This window comes from Venturia canescens, chromosome 7, assembly GCF_019457755.1.
Source record: "Venturia canescens isolate UGA chromosome 7, ASM1945775v1, whole genome shotgun sequence".
NCBI classification, from domain to species: Eukaryota; Metazoa; Arthropoda; class Insecta; order Hymenoptera; family Ichneumonidae; genus Venturia; species Venturia canescens.
Window position 1 is genome coordinate 5,964,679 of NC_057427.1, and position 18,866 is coordinate 5,983,544.

General features: G+C 41.5%; 1 protein-coding gene and 1 long non-coding RNA gene across 5 annotated transcripts; one reads left to right on the forward strand and one right to left on the reverse strand.

Annotated features, from left to right (window-relative positions):
• The first annotated feature begins 1,160 nt into the window (after positions 1-1,160).
• tipE (temperature-induced paralytic E) lies at positions 1,161-18,150 on the forward strand. 3 transcript variants are annotated; one of them, XM_043425103.1, is made up of 7 exons: positions 1,161-1,220; positions 1,333-2,102; positions 2,850-3,150; positions 4,603-4,908; positions 5,193-5,386; positions 7,166-7,488; positions 13,081-18,150. In XM_043425103.1, exons 3-7 carry the CDS (start codon positions 2,946-2,948, stop codon positions 13,142-13,144), a joined length of 1,092 nt encoding a protein of 363 aa, XP_043281038.1. In that variant the 5' UTR covers positions 1,161-1,220; positions 1,333-2,102; positions 2,850-2,945; the 3' UTR covers positions 13,145-18,150. The 3 variants fall into 3 exon arrangements, with proteins under 3 accessions (XP_043281038.1, XP_043281037.1, XP_043281039.1); XM_043425104.1 differs by having other exon boundaries at positions 1,199-1,302; positions 1,408-2,102; XM_043425102.1 differs by having other exon boundaries at positions 1,182-2,102.
• On the reverse strand, positions 11,661-18,424 carry LOC122414165 (uncharacterized). Of its 2 annotated transcripts, none has more exons than XR_006261711.1 (3): positions 18,184-18,424; positions 11,864-12,040; positions 11,661-11,735 (listed from the first exon to the last, which is right to left on the reverse strand). It is a non-coding gene; the product is annotated as an uncharacterized lncRNA (long non-coding RNA). The 2 variants fall into 2 exon arrangements; XR_006261710.1 differs by having other exon boundaries at positions 11,661-11,756.
• Between the last annotated feature and the right edge of the window lie 442 nt (positions 18,425-18,866).

Genomic DNA, 18,866 nt, shown 5'->3' on the forward strand with positions numbered 1-18,866 from the left:
ACAATCAAACACTCTTATGATACTGCTATGAATATGTGCACACAAGCATAGACCAGCACGTGTTCCGATGAATTCGTTTCGATCGACTTTTTCTTCGAAAACACACAACAAATACTCCAGACTTTGGTTACCATTGTTGAGCAGAGTACCGATAGAAAACCTCATCAAGAAGCCGCAAATTACGAGCCAACGAAATATCGCGGCCTGGAAGGGCTTGAGCCACTCGAAGCAGGTTTTGAGTATTCGGAGCTCTCGTTTGCACGAGTAATTTGAGAAATTTTGAACAATTTGATTTCGTCGAAAGAGTTTCTGTCGCCTGTATTTCTCCGAGTCCTTTGTGTTCAGCAGTGCTCAACAAGTCGAACGTCCACTGTTACGTGTCAAGTTTCGGATCTCTGAGGCTTGTCCAATCCCCTTAAACGTCAAAACCTATTGCACAAAAAAAGAAGAGCGCTGGGTAAATACTAGCGAGGAATAGAGTCGTGTTGCAACGATGCTGAACAACGATCGGCGCGGTTGACCTCGTCGGGGTTTGATCCCTCGGTACGATCCATCGAAGGTGAAGATTTCCGGGTCGAGAAGCTACGCGACCAGAAGAGAAACTTGTCCTCGGGTTTTCCAGTCGATAGCACCGGGCTTCGTCGTTGAAAATGGTTTGTTCGAGCCTCCGTTTGGCAGGATATTAATTTAGAATCTCCGTTAAAAAGCGGGTATCGTTTAAGGAGGTCGTTAACTCGATGAAAGCAAGTCCCATGGCGGGCCCGACGGAAGCAACGAGCTGGAATTTTCAGTCGTTTCACTTCGGTGTATCCCATTTCGCCAAGTCCCATCGTGCCCCTCATCTTTGTTGGCGCTCTTTCGCGATAAATTCCTAAGAAAAGATAAAATCACGAGATCGCACCGCACGCAGCAAGTGCAAGGGGAGGCCACGAGTTCCGATGAGATTGAAGAGCAAGAAAACCCCTCAAAAGTGAGACGCTGCTGATGGTGGTCGAGGCGGAGACACCCTCAGAGAAATAGCGAGAGGAAGAGAGAGGGAAGAGATGGAGAAGAAAACTAGGAGGCGGAGGAGGAGGAGGAAAACGGTGGTTGGTGGGATGGTGGTCGATGTTAGAAATCGCCGTTGCGGCGCTGTCGTCGTATACCTACGTGAAAATAAGCTCGCCCAAAAGCTCCCCGACTGCAGTAGCCCGGCATCCGCCGTCGCACCAGGAATTGAGGTGTCGTTTCGTCGCGTTACCATCCTCGCATATACATTTATTATATTCGATACATACTCATATCCCTGTCAGTTATATATGCGTATGTACATGTATATTTATGTATATATAGATGAGTCGGTGCGTGTGTAGATAAGCGACGGGGACACGCGACCGAGAAGCGAATAACACATTAAGAAAATCCTAGCGATCGAGGAAACGAGACGGAGCGTGTGGCCGAAATACATTTCCCTCGAGAGGCAATTCGTCTTACAAACTACCAGTTTGACATTTTACGTTTTTTAAATCCGTTTTAAATTTTTAACCAAATCAATTGGAATAAGGTCGAAACTAATGTTGAACAACGTACGGGACTTGTAATAATATTGAAAACAAGATAAATGATAACGAAAGCATCGATCGAAGAAACACGTGGATCTTGTGTCGTGAAATATAAGGAGCGCGCTGTTCCCTCCGCAAGCCCTTCGAAATCGCAACAATTAATCATGACCTGAGTAAGAGAAGACTGACGGAGGGATACCCTCTTCTTCGTATGGTCGGTGTCGTCTCTGTCGGAGGGATAATAAAATAATAATAATAATAATAATATCATGTGTACGGTGATTGGACAGTGCTCTTGGGATTTAGTGCTCGGAGGCGAGGAAATTGCCTCCTTCGAATAGTGATATACTATATTTTTTTTATTCATGTTTACAACAACAAAAAATTAGGAACAGCTTTGTTCTTCTTATTTTCTTTGTTGCTGTTGTTGTTGTTGTTGTTGTTGTTGTTTTTGTTGGGTTTGGAGGTAGGAAGGATTTTTTTGAATGTGAGGGATGAACGATGCAACGAGAGGACGGAAATAGGACTATCGAGCCCGATGATTGTTTACCTTTATAGAGGGTATATATTTGCATATTCATTGAAATATGTGAGCGTACTTACGTTTCGATGTAATGAATGTTGAAAGTGAAATAAGCTCCGACGTCAGGTATCAAACGTCGGATGTATTTCCACCTCGAAACGTGGGTTTCTCTCACTTCCGGAACTTTGCTTGCCTGAAAGAGCGGAAGCGAGAGAGAAAGAAAGAGTGAAAGAGAGAGAGAGAGAGAGAGAGGAGGGCTAACGGAAAGCCGGATGACGCGAAAACTTAGCCCCAAGCGTGTAGACGTGTACCCTTTAACCTCCCCTTTCCCTCTTGCCAACCCCTTTCCTCCGGCTTCTCACGAATACATCGCTCAAGGGGGCGGCAAACGCCCCTTTTATTATAACCGAGATTTCTAAAATAAAAAAGAAGCAATCTCAGCCTCGCGAAAGGATCAAATCATCCCTCCGGCAATCCCAAATTCTCATGTATTCTTTTTCCGGAAGTTCGGACCAGAATAAATCATGGTGACGTTATAAATGTTGAGCGAGGGTAGCTTCTGGCGAGGCTTATTTTAAATGATGCTCATTCGAATGGATTTTTGCTAATATGTAAAGTCGAACGAGTCTCGATCCTTTCAGCACGCACTGAAGAAATCTCGGTTAGAAAAACGATGCTGATCCCTCCAAGTCTCTTGAAACCTTGAAGTCCAAGAAATAGCTAAACCGGCAGTAACGACATCTTCGAAGATGGTAGAAAGAAAAACTGAAAAAGAATTTCCACAGATTGCTCAATTCTTCGACGTTCAACGTCCAACGTCCAACTAAGGCGACCTCGCTGGACCTCGAACAAAGCAAGATTCACTGCCCAAGTTCACCAAGATGGCGGACGAAAAAGATCAACAGACCTTCGCTCAGAAGATGTTGTTCTACACAACCGCGTTCTTCATCCTCCTTGGCACCTTTAGCCTTTTCGCCTTCCTCTTTTTGGTCCCCTTCGTCATCGATCCCGCGTTCACCACGATATTTATGGAATTCGATACCCGACCGGCCGAGTGTGTCACCATCGATGTCGAGTCTCGGAGAGGTGAACGAATTATAAAGATAAATCGATAAATAAAACTCGTCCGAATTCATTTTCGAGACGAGAGAGAGAGAGAGAGAGAGGAAGCGAGGGAATTAGACAAATTGAAAAATCAGGAAGCAAGAGAATAGTAAAAAGAATCGAAATTGGAGTACTAAAAGAGAGATAAAAATTTTACGTTCCACCTGCCTTTCCTATGTATTCGTTTATATCCTTCGAGCCACCAAATATTCCTTTCGTAATAATGTATCGCGAGAGTAGGGAACGAAAGCACTCGGAACCAATGTGCTCTCTCGCGATTCTATATATCTCGTCCGTATATACGAGAAGTTATAAAATATTCAACTTATGAAACCCGGGGCCCGTTGAAACAGTAGTCATTCGTCGTGCTCGAATATTTATACACTCCTAGCAACGAGAAAAACACGAGACTCGCCATTTTCGGTCGAAAGGTTGCGCGTATAGCGGAACGAATAAAGCTTGAAGAATATATTTCCTACTAATTACTTCCGAATCTGTGTCAAGCATGCAAAGGTACGATTGGAATGAAAACCCTCGAAAAATTCGTTCTAATAATACCCGAAAGTCTGGCGTTGCTCAAAATAGTTTTTCACTTTGTTTTCTCGTGTTAACAGAACAAATATATTAAGTGTAACGGACGATTGCTATCGTTGTTACGTTGGGAGGATATTTTCCATGAGTTTTCTTCTCTCACCTTCGCTCCAACGATTTTTTTCACCGCGTGTCGCCGTGCAGTCGCGTTCAATGCATAGCAAATATTCTAAACTCGTTTTTCCATTGTTTCGTATTATTCGGTGAAACGAATTGCGCTTAATAAAGTCGTGAGATGATTCTAAATATCAACGTTTTTTCGTCGATTGGTAGCAACAAATAATACCTCGCGTTTCGGTTATTTTGCTACAAACGCGAACGTACGATCGGTAAATTTCATTTCATTTTTCCAGCCTTTTGAATCGCCCTTTCTCAACGTCCATTTTTCAATCGTTTTCAAATACTTTCTCGCTATTCCCGCTAGGATTAAACGTTCGGATAGGAAAGTTTGGCCGCGAGTGGAACACGCGGCTTCTCGATACTTTTATTGATTTCCGTCGACGCATTCTCGCAACCTGCGGCCTCCGACACCATTTATTATACGTTCATGTCCCCACTCAACTTTACATATTTAATTGTGTTTATGATTATCCGTTAATCGTGAAGCACCGTTTGCCTCCGAGTCACATTTCACATTGAAAAAACTCTCGTTAATGAATTTTTTCCATTATCGGGAAGATTCGATCGGGTTTGAAGCAAAATATAACGGAAATGTAATTAGAAATATCGAGACGCTCTCTAATAAGGGCAGCACACGAAAAAATATAAAAAGAGAGCGACCCAGACTAAGTATTTCTCGAGGGTTAAATCGGTGGCTTAAGAAAAATAACGTCGTGGCTCCAGGTGCAAGCAACTGCTCGTGGACCTCGTGTAGAGAGGGTTGCACCAAGGAACTTTACGATTGCACGCAAATACGGGTGAATTACAAGCTGCCCGAGAACTCGACTGAGGAGGATTTGGTGATTGAGAAAAATGAGGGGACGACAGGGGAGGGCAGAGCGGTACGAGGTGTCGAGGGCGACGAGAACAGGTCTAGACCACGTTACGAACGTGCCCTTAAGGATTATAATTACATCGAGGACATCGAGGAGGACGATTTCAATGAGGACGAGGATAATGATTTGGGACTGCCAAAACCTTTTCCTACAGGTATATTTATCTTCGGATGTGCGCGACGAATGAAACGGGGGATTTAACGAAAAGATAGTAATGCCAAAAAATTGATTGGAATGGAAAATCTTCGATGTGGGCGCAGCATGTATAATTGGATCGAAGAAATGGAAGCTTCGAATATTTCGAACGGGTGATAAAAATCTGAGAAAAAACACGGCTATCCGAATGTTGTACATTGTAATGCACGTCACTTTTTATCGGGGATTATTATTTTATGATCCATTTGGATACTGAGAGATATCGTTACGGATGGTTCTCAGGTCTCATGGGCAACGACTCCGAGTGGTACTTCACCGGTGCTAAGCTGTTTCCCAACGTAAAAGGCTGTGGATACCCTCCAATGCTGAATTGCAGTATTTTCTACCGGCAATACGCCAACATAGGGCAAAACTTTAGCTGTTACTACTCGAAAGTGGATCCGAGAATAGTCATCAGCGATCTCGACATGTGGCAGGTCTCGAATTTTATGTTTTTTCGATGTTTTCCTCCGGCGTTCTCGTCCCTCGATCATTGGAGAAACAAATGCATGAAATTCAGTCTAATGTTCAAACATTTTATCCAATCAATACTCGTAACGAGGGCGAGCATTTCCAGTGCTTGTCCAGATATCAATTAGTTCAAGGAATCTGTTCGTACGAATGAGAGAGAGAGAGAGAGAGAACCGGGGTTCATTTTATTTCCAAATAATTCAATGAAAATATAAACATTTTCGTGTCTTTTCTGTCGTGCAGAGCGAAACATCGTTTTACTCGGATCGAGTGTTTGAAATCCTTTTTATTTTGTTGACTAACGATCGTTCGAATGAGCTCGCGGTCCCCTTTCGTTATTTCTCTTCGCGTACATATTCTCTATTGCCCTGAATTTGAAAAATCACTTGGACTTTGAAGGCTTTCTGTGAACTGGGGAGAAAAGACGGGGAAAAAAGTCTCGTGCAAGCTAGAGTCCTGCATGTGTAAAAGCCTCGACGAGCTTCCGTTTTTCGTTCCATTCGCCTGGAAATATGCGGGCACACACCGGGCCGGCCGATAGAAAGAGAAAATCGTTTGTGCATGGCCTCGGAGGAAAGCGCGAGAGCAAAACTCTCACGTGTTTATATAGATTTATATAAATATATAAAGAGTTGGGATTGCAAAACGCTGAGAAATAATCCTCGAGCTTCTCATCGCTGCGCCGAGAACTCGCGCCATCGTCGTCCACAATGAGCATCTCGCTGTGAATAGCGTCACGATGACAAAGACGGAAACCATCAGCATCCTCGATAAAACTCTGTCGAGCGGAAATTTCCTTTTTTCTGTCTCTTACTCCGACTGCTGCTTTCCCCTCTTCTTCTACCCTACCCTTATTTTCGATAAAAGGGAGTTGTGCGAAGAGACAAAACGTATAAAAAGTCCTGAATTCAATTTACACGAGCGTGTATGTCACTCGAGCTCGTCCGCGGTATATCGATAATAACATCAAAACTCCTCGACTATTTATACGCTCCCTTTATACGTCCATTTATATGGGTCTTTCCACCTTAACGATTCGGTGATTCCACCATTTCGCTGTGTCTCGCTTCCCCTCCGAAGCCTTATGTAATGAAAAGTAATGAATGCGCCCGCGGAATCGTGAATTACCGAAAAAATCTCGTGTCACAGGGCCCTTAATTTGCGTTGCGATTTTCAATAAGAACTCTCAAACCTGCTCGACGCCCTCATCAAACGGCCTGTGCATCGGTCCGACGTATAATTGAAAATAAGCGGCCTTGTCTATCTCCGCGCGGAGTTTCCGCAAACTCGAAGACCGCGGAATACTCGAGACAGCCGGTAATGGAGAGCTTTGAAGCGGAATTGAGAGGAGGCAACTTTGAGAATGAAAAAATAACGATATTCGAAGGGTGCGAAAATGAGTTGGTGAGTTACGAAAAAAATGTTTAATTCCCGTCGAATTCGTATTAAAAAATCGTAACAAAAAGACTAAAAGTTGCAACGAGCGCGAGCATAATCGCGTTATGAAAGAGAAACAGAATCGTGTTCGGCTTCCCGCTTTTTTATTTTTCGCTTACACCCGCGATACGAGTACTTCGACGCCCGACTACTCAACGAGGCTCGCTCTAACGACAGAAAAGATTAGACGAAATATAGTTAGAGTCGGTGCAGAGTGTTCTCCATCCGTAAGAAATTGAAGGAGAGAGGAGAGCGTGGAGATTATCATTGGAGAGTAAAAAACAAGAGGAATAAATGTACATGTACAGGTCTACATGAATCTCGTCTACGCGATGGCGATACCGATACCGTCTTTCATAATATCGGTGATATATCTCACAATTGCCTACTTCAAAATTTACAACGAAGACGAGGAGGTGCTGGTCCGTGACGAGGACGGTGTCGATGGTATCGAGGGTGAGGTTGACATAAACGCGACCCCAATACCACCAACGAGCGGTGCATTGACGCCGGGTAGCGACGTCTTCAGGGAGAACCTCGCGAGTTTTGGTCACCAGCTCAAAGTGACTATGGCCGACGCGATAAGCGGAGAGAGCGTCGAAGGAATACCAAATTCAATTTCAGCGCAGGGGTAAGCAGAGATAATTAATAAAATTCGAGTTACAGTTAGGATTTATGTCTTTTCACGACGACACTGGCTCCCTAAATTTCTATAATTCAGTCCCAGGGGCCCTTGGACTCGGGGCTCCTTCGAGCGAATCGATTCCGCGGTCCGTCATTTCGACCAGGATTTTATAAATTTGCTTTCGCGTTCCTTTCTCCCCTCAAAGTTTTGCAGTTAAATTGACTCTGGACGAGAGTGCGCGTGAGAACGGACTCGAGGAGATTCTGGCAACCCTCGAACCTCCCGGAGCGACCGTTCGAACTGTTATAAATCACGTTAAGGGCTTAAAAAACATGAAATTGGAAACCTGAGAATTATGAGGTCGCATTATTCACAGACACTTGGATGAAATCCCCGTTTAACGTATTAACTTTAACGAAACTTGACACTTTTGTCACGCGAGCGGAGGCATTTGTCGCAAACTCTCAACATCTCAACTGCCTCGTTATGCTTCGTGGTAAACTTGTCACTCTTTCATACGGCTTCATCGACGTGGTCACTCTCCTGAAAAATTGACACTCTCGCGACGACCAGCCAGAGCGAAAGTGTTAAAGCTCTCTGGGTATAAGTAGAGCTTTATTAAATTGCCACGTATACGTGTATTACGAAGTTGCGAGGGCTGTTATCTCATTGGAAAAAGCAAGAGACTTAGGGCAGCAAAGCTTCGGGGAGAAAGACCGTATTTCTCCTGTCTCGTGAAGTTATTAATCGGGTAAACGGAATGGGTTAATTGTATGGACAAAAACATCGTTTTATCGAAAACGTAACTCGCCTTCAACTGTTCTTATTTGAAAATAAAAAAAAGTCATTTCGTAATCGACTTTTCGCATTCTGACGACTCGCTGTTGGAAAACTGTTGTCCCCTGTTTTTTTCATTCTTCAGAACAACTCGTGACTCAACTCGCATGCCGCTTGCTCCATTTGAAAAATGAGATCATTTTGTTTAGGGAAATCTCGTTGGCTACGCCGAGGGCGATTCCCGCAGCAGTGCGCCTGACAACTCGAACTTTCTCATAACCGTAAGTGAGCGGAAAATGTTAAAACTGAAAGTCCGAATGGCAAGGATTTCCACGGATTTAGTAAACGCCCTAAATTCGCTTTCATTTAAATCAGTTCCAGCCGAAAAGGCTACTCGAATTAATAGGAAACGACTGGCAAATTTATTAACGTTAAAAATTAAACGAGATATCGGATCATCACCGTTGAGAATTGCGTATTATTTCGAGACACAGAACAGTGCCAGGAGAATAAAAATATAAAATCGAGCTTCTTCTCGAATTTTCTTAAAAAATCGTATTTTCAAATGGAATAAGCAACCTTCGTTGATATCTCGATCGGTGGGTGTAAAAACTGCTTTTTTATATCGAGCATTTATTCAAAGTCGGTCGACCTTTAGCCTCTCCTAAATTCGATTCTTTTGATCAGTGTTTGTATTATTAAACTACTCTAATTAGCGATGGCCCAACGAATAGACCAACTGCGCGATTTTCTTTCAAAAATTTCTAAAGCATACGAACTCGAAAAAATGGAGAGATTCATCAAATTTTCAATAGAGAATTTCGAATGAAGTGAAGTGTCATTTAGCCAATCCCTTCACCCGCGAGCAGCTGTGAGGCCATGACGTATGTGGGATATAATAAACCATCAGTCGATCGACATATCGAGCCGCACCCCCCACACAGCGGTGCCGCGACACGTTTCGGAGACGTTACAGACCTTGTGTATAGACAAAAAGCAATAAATTTGGAGGCTTTATAAATTCGATTTATAAAAAGGCTCTGAGCCCAATAGAAAAAAAGGACTATTCATAACGAATGTACGGAACAAGGGACGGAAGACTAATGATGCCACTTTTTTGGTCACGCATCGGTCTCTGTGCGGAGTAAAAAAGCAAGCAATTTCGTTTTTTTTCAACATCCCCGCGAATGTAATAAATCACGAAAACTTTGTGGACTTTGTTCCTCCACTCCCTTCACTTTCATTGCTCCAGTAGCCGAGGAAATTGCGGTACTTGAAGGGAAATAATCTCAGCTGGTATGGCGAGAGAGAGAGAGAGAGGAGGGTCGTAACAAACGGTTGAATGTCGGGGGTGGAGTACGTCGAGATGCCTTATGTTTGCATTCACTACAGCCCCCCCCTGTTAACGTACATACACACATCCACATAATACATAATAGTACATCAAGGGTGGGTTTTGTGGCTCTCTGCTCTGGCTCTAGGCGGCGACGTGCAGTCTATCGGCGCTGTTATCCCGGCTAGAGATCTCGGGCTACAGGATGAGGAAAATAGAACCGCGCGCGAAAGCTCGGGCTGTTCCGAGGCGAAGCGTGTGTTCCCGTGTTCGCAGTCTTCAAAAAAGCCTCATCGACGCGTGGCTGCCCGAGCGCGTTGGAATTTGTCGCGCTTCGACAATATTCATTAGAGATTTAAATCCAAAACACTCATCGAGTTATCGTGAGTTTTCGACTTATTCAATTGGCGAGCGATCGATCGGCCTATCGCCACTTATCGGTACGGATTCGTCATAAATGCCCGGTGTAGCGTAGCAAGAATGAGAATTCGATCGGCAGGAATATATAGATGTGGCCGAACAATGAACACGAGCGAGCAAATCCTGTATACGTACGTACCAAACGCTATTGAATCGAGGCTCTGACGGAGCGTGACGTCGCACACACTTACAAACTCTCTCGTGAACGAGGCAACTGAATAACTTGACCATTTCCACAAATATGCGTCAACGATCGCCAAGTACTGTAGTTAGGCGATAACGATCGCGTATGCTTGCTTCATTCTTCCCGAGAGATAAGTATACACGAGGAGGAAAAAATGAGGGGAAAACGGGGGTTGCGTGGGACATTTATTTTCCAATTTGGAGATAATATTCGCGCGTCCTCTTTTTCCCTTTGGTAACGAGCTTCGAGCCTGCTATTTCGTGGAGCAATCTTCGTCGTTTCTTTTCGCAGAGTTACCTTTGTCCCGAAATCTCGACGGAGCATCCGCTCCGACGCCCTCTTATAATTGGTTCGATACGAACGTACCTGCGATTTTGCACAATTGCAAACAGAGACGAGACCGGGGACGTCCTTCCACGACAGAGTTCATATTGAAACACCATTTTCTGGCCCTCTCTCTCTCTCTCTCTTTCTGGCGCAACACTTCCGACGAGATCGATACTTCCGAGTCGCTCCTTCCTCCCTTTCTCTACGGAATGCTGGACAATTCCAGATTGAAATATGCATCGTTGGTGCATTATTCGATAGTGTGTACGAGAATCTATGTCTGCAGGTAAATACGTGGGGCGATCATTCGCAAATCGTATTCGCTTGTGTCACGACTCGGAAAATTATCGCATGCTCGAAGACCAACGACATTCGTGTGTCCACGATGAAAGCCTCGACTGCGAACAGCGCATTGATCGAATCCGTGGAGTAAAGCTTGAATTTGGGTCAATTGAACGGATTTCTCTCCTCTAACGTTTATTCATAAAACATATTTCCACGCTTCGACGGGTTATCCAGTTTGCATGTGCTTTTCGCTTCTGTTTTTTCATTCAACCGTGGCCAACGGAGAACGATTTTTCGGACAGTCGCTAACGAGGGTTTTCACTGCTCGCGCATTCTCTACGGACGAATCATTAAGGGGGAATATCAGTGTGGACGGCAGGAGGTATTTTTTCGGATTTTTTTTTCAACGGCTCCATCAAATTATTTGAAGTTTTGTGTATTAATTATTGAAGTAATGGAGGTCGCGAAATCGCGTCCAAAAAAAGACTCCCCGACGGTTGACAGTACAAGTGCCACAGCAAGCAACTGAAATAAAAAATTCAAAAGATTATTGAATTATAAGAGTACGGCATGGCAGGAAATTTGAAAATTTTGATCAGACAGTAATGGCGGCCATTTAAAACAAACGAATTTCACACAAAAATTTTGCAGATAATTGTTAATAAAAACAAGACGATAGCGATAAGTTTTCTAATGAGAAGCCTTTTTGAGCGGAGTCGATTGGACAAAATTTGACAGAGTTATACTGTCAACCAGGTGAAAAAACATAGTTTCGAGAAAAACGTGTTTAAAGTTTTGGGAGGATGAAATTTAATGATGTAACTTAAATATTAATGTAAAACAAGTTCTTGCCGATTAGTCTGCTATCCCTGGACCGTACAGAAGTTCCTTTGCACCTCAGCTCTTTTTTTCATACCGATATTCCCCCTTGAAAAATGTTAAAAAAGCCTGGAATACAAGGTTCCTTTTTCCTCAGATACAGCCTCCAAAATATTTTGGATTAAACGCTTCCGGTTAGTTGACTTTTAGATTCATTCAGAGCTTTGAATACTTACTTTCAATTCTGGAGCATCATTTCAAACGCTGCAGCGAAACAGGGCTGGAAAATCATCATATTTACCACTTCTATTCGTACCCAGTCGAGACGGTCGTGGATTTTTTGAAATGTTCAAGCCTCCCTCGTCTTCTCGACGCACTCATACGAACACAGTCCTCCGGGGCCTAGTAGAACTCTAGATAAGTAATAAAACGTCATGTCCGAGTTGTACGCGTGTTTTATAATTAATTTGCAAGTCCAGGAGGACGGCCTTGCACATGCTTCGCGCTAATTCAACGTAAAGCGATACCTGCTCGCAAGGGCTTTGGTCTAGAGCATTTATATATTCATGAAAAGTATCTGCTACGGCCTGATATATTTATATATTTATAGGCGGATGGATAAAAACGATGCAAAGTTCTGTACACGTGTCGGCGTGTATTAACGTGTACCCGATTCTATGTGGGTAGAAGCTTTAGGAGTATTAAGTCAGGCAAGGACGTCAGACATCGATTTGAACGCAAATTGCTGAAAGCTTGCCGAGCTCACGCTCGTTCTCTCTTTGCCTCTCTTTCCATTAGCGTTCGCGGTTCGGCTGTTCCAATATTTCGACGTTCGGAGGGTGTTCGCCGCCGAAAACCCCGCCCCGAGATCCCCAAGATCGCAATCCCAAGAGCATTTTCGCTCCTCTTGGAAAACCGTTGGTCAAAAAAAAGGTATTTGAGAACTCGGTATCTGATCGTGAGTCTAAAAGCATCGAATTCTCGTTGCGATTAGATTCCCCGCGTGAAAATACGATTCCGGACCGTTCATAGAGACGTCGAAGAAAAACGATTAGAAAACGCGTTTCTTAACGAACGATTCTCGATCCCATCCATTCGGTAAGCGCCCACGATGATTAGAGACTCGCCAACTCCCTGTTCGTAAGAGGGCTCAATAAATTCTTTATTCGAGTCGGTTAGAATCATTGACGGTTCGGATCGGTCAATCGGACAAATTGCTCGTGACGCGCCGAGACTTATGTACCTGCCTGGAACTCGCCGGCTCAATAATTCAACAGATAAAACGAGAGAGAGAGAGAGAGAGAGAGAGCGAGCGCGTTACGTAGGGCGTAGAATTCTCAAAGGAACACAAATACTAAGCACGAAAACAGTTCGAGAGAGCGTATAATTCCGGCGGTAAAGGTAATACAAATGTGTCGAAGAATCACCCAACATTTGCGTCCTCTTTTTACAGAAACTTGAGCAAGACGATGACGACGAGTATCTCAACTCCGCCTGGGCCGACGGCAGCAGTTTGAAGCGTCATTTTCAAGGACTGAACAACATTTCGTGGAGGCCACACTGAATTAAAATGTGATTGTTATTGGGGGATGGCCGCGATTACTCTCGACGAAGGCATCTCCGCAATTTCATCGACGAATTCTCTCTCTCAGCCCTATTTTTCACACTCTTCCAACATACGAAAAAACAACATCCGAGCACGATATTAAAATGTACAAGAAACTGATAAACCAGAGTGAACCAGAGAGAAATAGAGACAGAGAGAGAGAGAGAGAGAGAGAGAGAGAGATGAACAAAGGGTTGAAAAAGCATACAAATAAATTGTCTAAATAACGTGTGAAAGCAAGAAAGGACCGTCCGAAGGAGAAGATCGATCGTAAGTCCTGTACACGCATTATAATAAATAAATTAGCAATTACAAGACCCCTCCCAAATGCTCGAACAACAAAAACATTCGAAGGAGATTAAACTGAAGAAAACATACAGATTAAGTCCAATAATGATTCTCGATAAAGTTTCATGGGCAAATTCAAATCCACCCAAAGCCTTCTACTGCTCTACATCCTGTTGCTTAAAAACATGTCAAAAAATTGAGTAACGATACTACGGGTGCTTTAGGGAGAAATAACGAATGCGACACACACAAACTGAATAACATATGAAACAAATAAATGACTTTAAATAATGAAGCATAACAGCAACGTTATTTTAAAAAATACGAGCGTCAGAGTCCGATGAGGAAAACCACCAGATGTGAGTAATTATTGCATTTAACAAGGAGAAAATTTAAAAACACACACACACACACACACACGTAACTGATTAATTCATTTGCAAAATAAAAAAAAAACGCGTCGCATCAACCGTGGATATTTTACCTGTACAGATAAGATATTTTGTAAGTTCAATTTTTCTACGTCGAACTGGATCGATCTTGCGAGTGTGCTTGTATAACTGACGTTTATATGAACCTTCACCTTCGGGTGACGAAGAGCAAAAATAATAAACCACAAACGATCACATTTCCGAAGTAAATTCGAGTCGAAATCCCAAATTTCACGAGAAATATAAATAAAACAGAAATATTTTAATTTTTTCATTCATCACAGACCATCGAGCAAATTGCCACGGACACGAGAACAAAAATTGCTAAAAAAAAGCATGCGAAAATCGAAGAGTTTCGAATATAACCATTCATCAAAGTTCGATCGCTGCTTAAACACTTTCGTTACGCTAAATCGTCTCTCGTTTCGGCTGCGACGAATTATAGTTGCGCAAAAAAACAAAAAAACAAAAAAAAAGAAAACAAAAATTCGCTATATCGATATTATAATAACAATAATAATAATAATAATTCTAATAATAATAGTAACAATAATAAATATACGATTAACTGATTATAAAATGAAAAATTGTTATAATATGCAAAGGTAACGAGCTTGAGCATCACGGATTGGAAAAATATGCAATGTCTTTTAGTCGAGCCGAAAAGTGGCCGCGTCCTTCGCTTGATTCTATTGACAAGAACAACAAGAGAAAAACAATGTTTGATATCGATCGTCTCACATGTAAATATAAATTCGTATATACATAAATATTTATTTACATAAGTGTGTACATACGAGGAGGGATCGAAGTTAGAATTTGAAAGCTGCGCCAGAAAATAATTTCACTATATGAATGTTGTCCAAAGTAAGGATTCATTGATATCGCTATCATCGATTTCGAGGCAGAAGAGTAATGTTAAAATTACACATACACACACGTAACACGTACATAGAGACACGCGAAAGACGAAAAATTCCTGCAAGCTGCTCCGAAGAGAAGTCGAGTTTCCTGAGTATCCGTCGAGCCGAATTTTTTAGAGCGAACGAGCCATCCATTCGTATAATAAAAGTGAAAAATATCGACTTCGTTCGAGTCGTTGAAGGACGCTGGTGCAAAACACGGCCGGAGCCGAAGCCAGCCGGGCGCTTCTCCGGTTCACTCGCACGGGGACACTTGTCTGTAACGTTGTTTATAAACAAAGTGCGAGAGCCCGTCACTCGCGAACACAGAAATCGTAAAGACTAATCGCGCGCGAAGACAAGGAAAAACGAAATTGTAAATGGCCCGAGAATAAAACCGACGAGATTAACGATCGTGATAATGTTTAAGTACCCGCTAAGTAAATCGCTCGTTGTGTCTCACCATCGATACATCTTCTCTTCTCAATCGTACGTCTCAGATCTTGCGGTCCGATACGTCGAAGGAGAATATATAAAAATAAACAAAAATCCAATACTGATACTCAAATACAAAAGTCATTGCGCTCGCTCACCAAACACGAGATATGATATTGTATACATACGCATATATATATATAATAAAAATTGAAGAAACGTGCACGCGTTGGGAACTGAAACAAAGAAAAACGAACAATTCCAGAAACCAATACAAAGTTCAAGTGCGCTCTTGTCGAAATCACATTCGCTTCTGTTATTCATTGTTTTCTTTCTCGATTCGCTCTACACTGAAAACCGGAAGTCTATATATTTCTACTTCGCCGTCGTGTATTGACTATATATATATATATATATTGTAAATCGATGTTGATTCCCTCCCGCGCTCCGCTCCGCGAGCCGCACGTGATAATTATTTCACTCGAGTACCGAGGAAAAGGAAAAAAAAATGAGAGAAATCTGTATGCTTCGCATCCGCGATCGATCGACGGAGATGAGAGCTGCATTAAGATATTGTGACGCTTATAAATCACTTTTGCTGTGCTTGGCCGCGAAATATTGAAACTTTGCCTCCCCTCGAGCGCTGAAAATATTTGGACCGCTTGAAACTTTGATTTTGGATTCGTTGCCGATGCAGCTTTTTCGATAGGTTTCCTTGCCGTCTAACGAAGCTTCGATTTTTACTGCACGCCGAAATAATAACGCGCGTGGCCAACAAAATCGCCATTTTCAAGCAGCTACGAGCTTAACGAGGGAGCGAATTGTTCGCGTGGTCAATTAATTTGCAGCGCCCTAAGCCCCTTAATTGCGAGTGGAGGACAAAACGTACACGCATACACAACACACGAAAAATAAAAAAAAAAAAGAAAAGAAAAAGAAAAACCCAAGTTCTCGCTCAATCACGTTAACTGACTAACTAGACGAGAAATTTCGATGAAACGGAAGACGAAAAAGTAGTTAATTAATAATAATAATAATTGTTCATTCTATTCGAGATACGAAGGAATTTGAAAAAACCAATATTTTTCGTTCCCCGCGCGCACTGCGAGTTGTACGAGATTCACATTCGAACATCCGAACTTAAAACCAGGACGGACGGGAGATTTTCAAAACGCCGCCGATACTCATTGGATTTAATAAAACAACAACAAGAACAACAAACGAAACTAAAAAGAGAAAACAAATTAATAATTGAAATTGTTTTTATGAATTAAGAACAAGTTGTCTGTGATCTACAATAATTAAAAGAAGATGATGAAAAAAAAAAGAGATATGTAATAAGTATTGACAAGTAAAAGTATAATGAAAAACAAAAAAACAAACAAACAAACAAATATTGATAACGTTTATTAGACCGAGAGGAAGGATAGACGGGAATGCGAGAGAAGAGAAAGGGGGGATATAAAAATACGACAAAAAATGGGTGAGTTTATTCGCGACGTGAGATATAATGACGAGAAAATTTACGTTTTTTCATTCGTTTTTGTAGGGAGTGCTTAAAAAAAATTCGGGCAATCGTCATACGTTTCTCGAGGATAAAAAGGCGTTTATTGTAAATATCTGTGGAGCGTACGAGACAGCGTTAAGTAAGCAAATTAATAGAAGAATTGAAGGGAGTGAAAAAAAGCAGAGGAAAAAAATGAATATAAAGAGAGAGAGAGAGAGAGAAGAAAAATCACCGAGCAAATTTGAGGGGTATCGAAACTGTACGGTTTTGTTTCTCTTATTTCGTTCGTCGTGATGGCAAATCGTGGTAAGAGCTAGATAAAAATATATTTGCTGTTGTTAATCCGTGCTAAATCGCAAACTAATAATAAAACAAACAAAATAAAAAGGATTTAAAGAATAATGAAAAACGAACACGTGAGAGGAACAAAAACATCGGGAAATCATTCGGCGCGTGTACGCGATTACGAATTATTGCGGACAAGAGGAACAGAATTATGTAAGAACGAGAGAGATAAATAAGAGAATGAATAATAACAAGAACAAAAACATGGCACCCTCCTATCGCGACTAAATTAAGTTAGAGTATAGATATAGACTGATAGAAGCGCAAAAAAGAACAAAAGGAAAAAAATGATTTAAAAAAAAAACCAAAAAAAAAAAATAACAACAAAAAAAAACACCAAAATCGTTCCTTCCACCCGCTCCGGCCGTACATTTGATTATCAATTTTTAAATATATCGCATCTCATACTGTAAAGTCCAATTGCTCTCTGGATATATAAAGAAAATACGAAAAAAAAAACGTTATAAGAAAGAAAAACGTCTTCAACTAAGCGCACCCTATTGCAATTGAATCTAACGCGTCAAAATGTTTGTACAATGCCGTTCGCGAAATACGATGAAAAAAAATAAATAAATAAATAAATAAAATGTGACATGAAAAAAATAATGAAGTAAGAAGTAGCGACGCAATTGCCACCCCGATACGTTGCTTCGGCGATAGAAAACATTTCGTGAAATAAATGTTCAAAATAATTTTTGTACCGTTTTGGCACATACCCATTATGCAACAGGAGAATAAAAAAAGAAAAAATAATAATAATGATAATGAGAAGACATGAAAACGAGAAGAAATATATGACGGGAGAAAAATAAAAGAAACCAACGTGAATTCGCGTTATCGACTTTATATTCATGTACAACATTCAATTATTATAAATTTTTCGACGTCATTGTAAAACCAGCGATCGATTACGTGTGAAAGTGTATATGGCTTTTTTCTGCGGTTAACAATAAAAATGTTGTCCAAGCTTTTTTGCACGAGACATCTTAAAATTATGTTTCAACTAAAATATTCAACTGCTGAACTGAATTATCTTTCTAACCTGTTTTCCCTGCTCCGCAGAAGTCCTTGCGAAAAGCTCATTATTTAACGATATTGTAGACCCACAAACGTCTACGACACGTAAACGAAAACTCGTGAGGTGAACTGAAGAACGAACTTTTTTCACAATACTTATCCTGATATGATCTCGAATGTGTTATTTTGAGACATGTCGACTCGAATTCGATAAAAAACGAAACACCTTTGCATGATACGTCGCATGGCTCGCGCGGCCGTATCGACTGTCTTCGACAACTCGGAAATTCGACACGTTCATCAGCCCGTCAAATCTATACCGAAATCGACGGCTGTCGAAACGCCAAAGGGTCAATTTATTGATCGAAATTATCGAATCGAAGGTTTCTTTAAAAATTGTTGTTTACGGAACAAAAAACATTTATAAAAACGATTTTAACGAATTATAGTTTTGAAAGCATAAACATTTGTGCTATATTAGTTTTCTCATTTCTCGAAAAATCACAAAAAACGAAGAAAAAAACCTTCCGCGATATATTTTTATCACTACTATACTTTTATGAATGCGAAAGCACGAAAGTAATTCTCGGTATAGTCTTAATAAGAAACATAAAAAAAGTCAACATGCATAATTTCATTTTGTAAGAAATAAATGTTTCTGCATTTATATAAATTGTCATATAAATATAGTGAATAGTAAGGTGATTG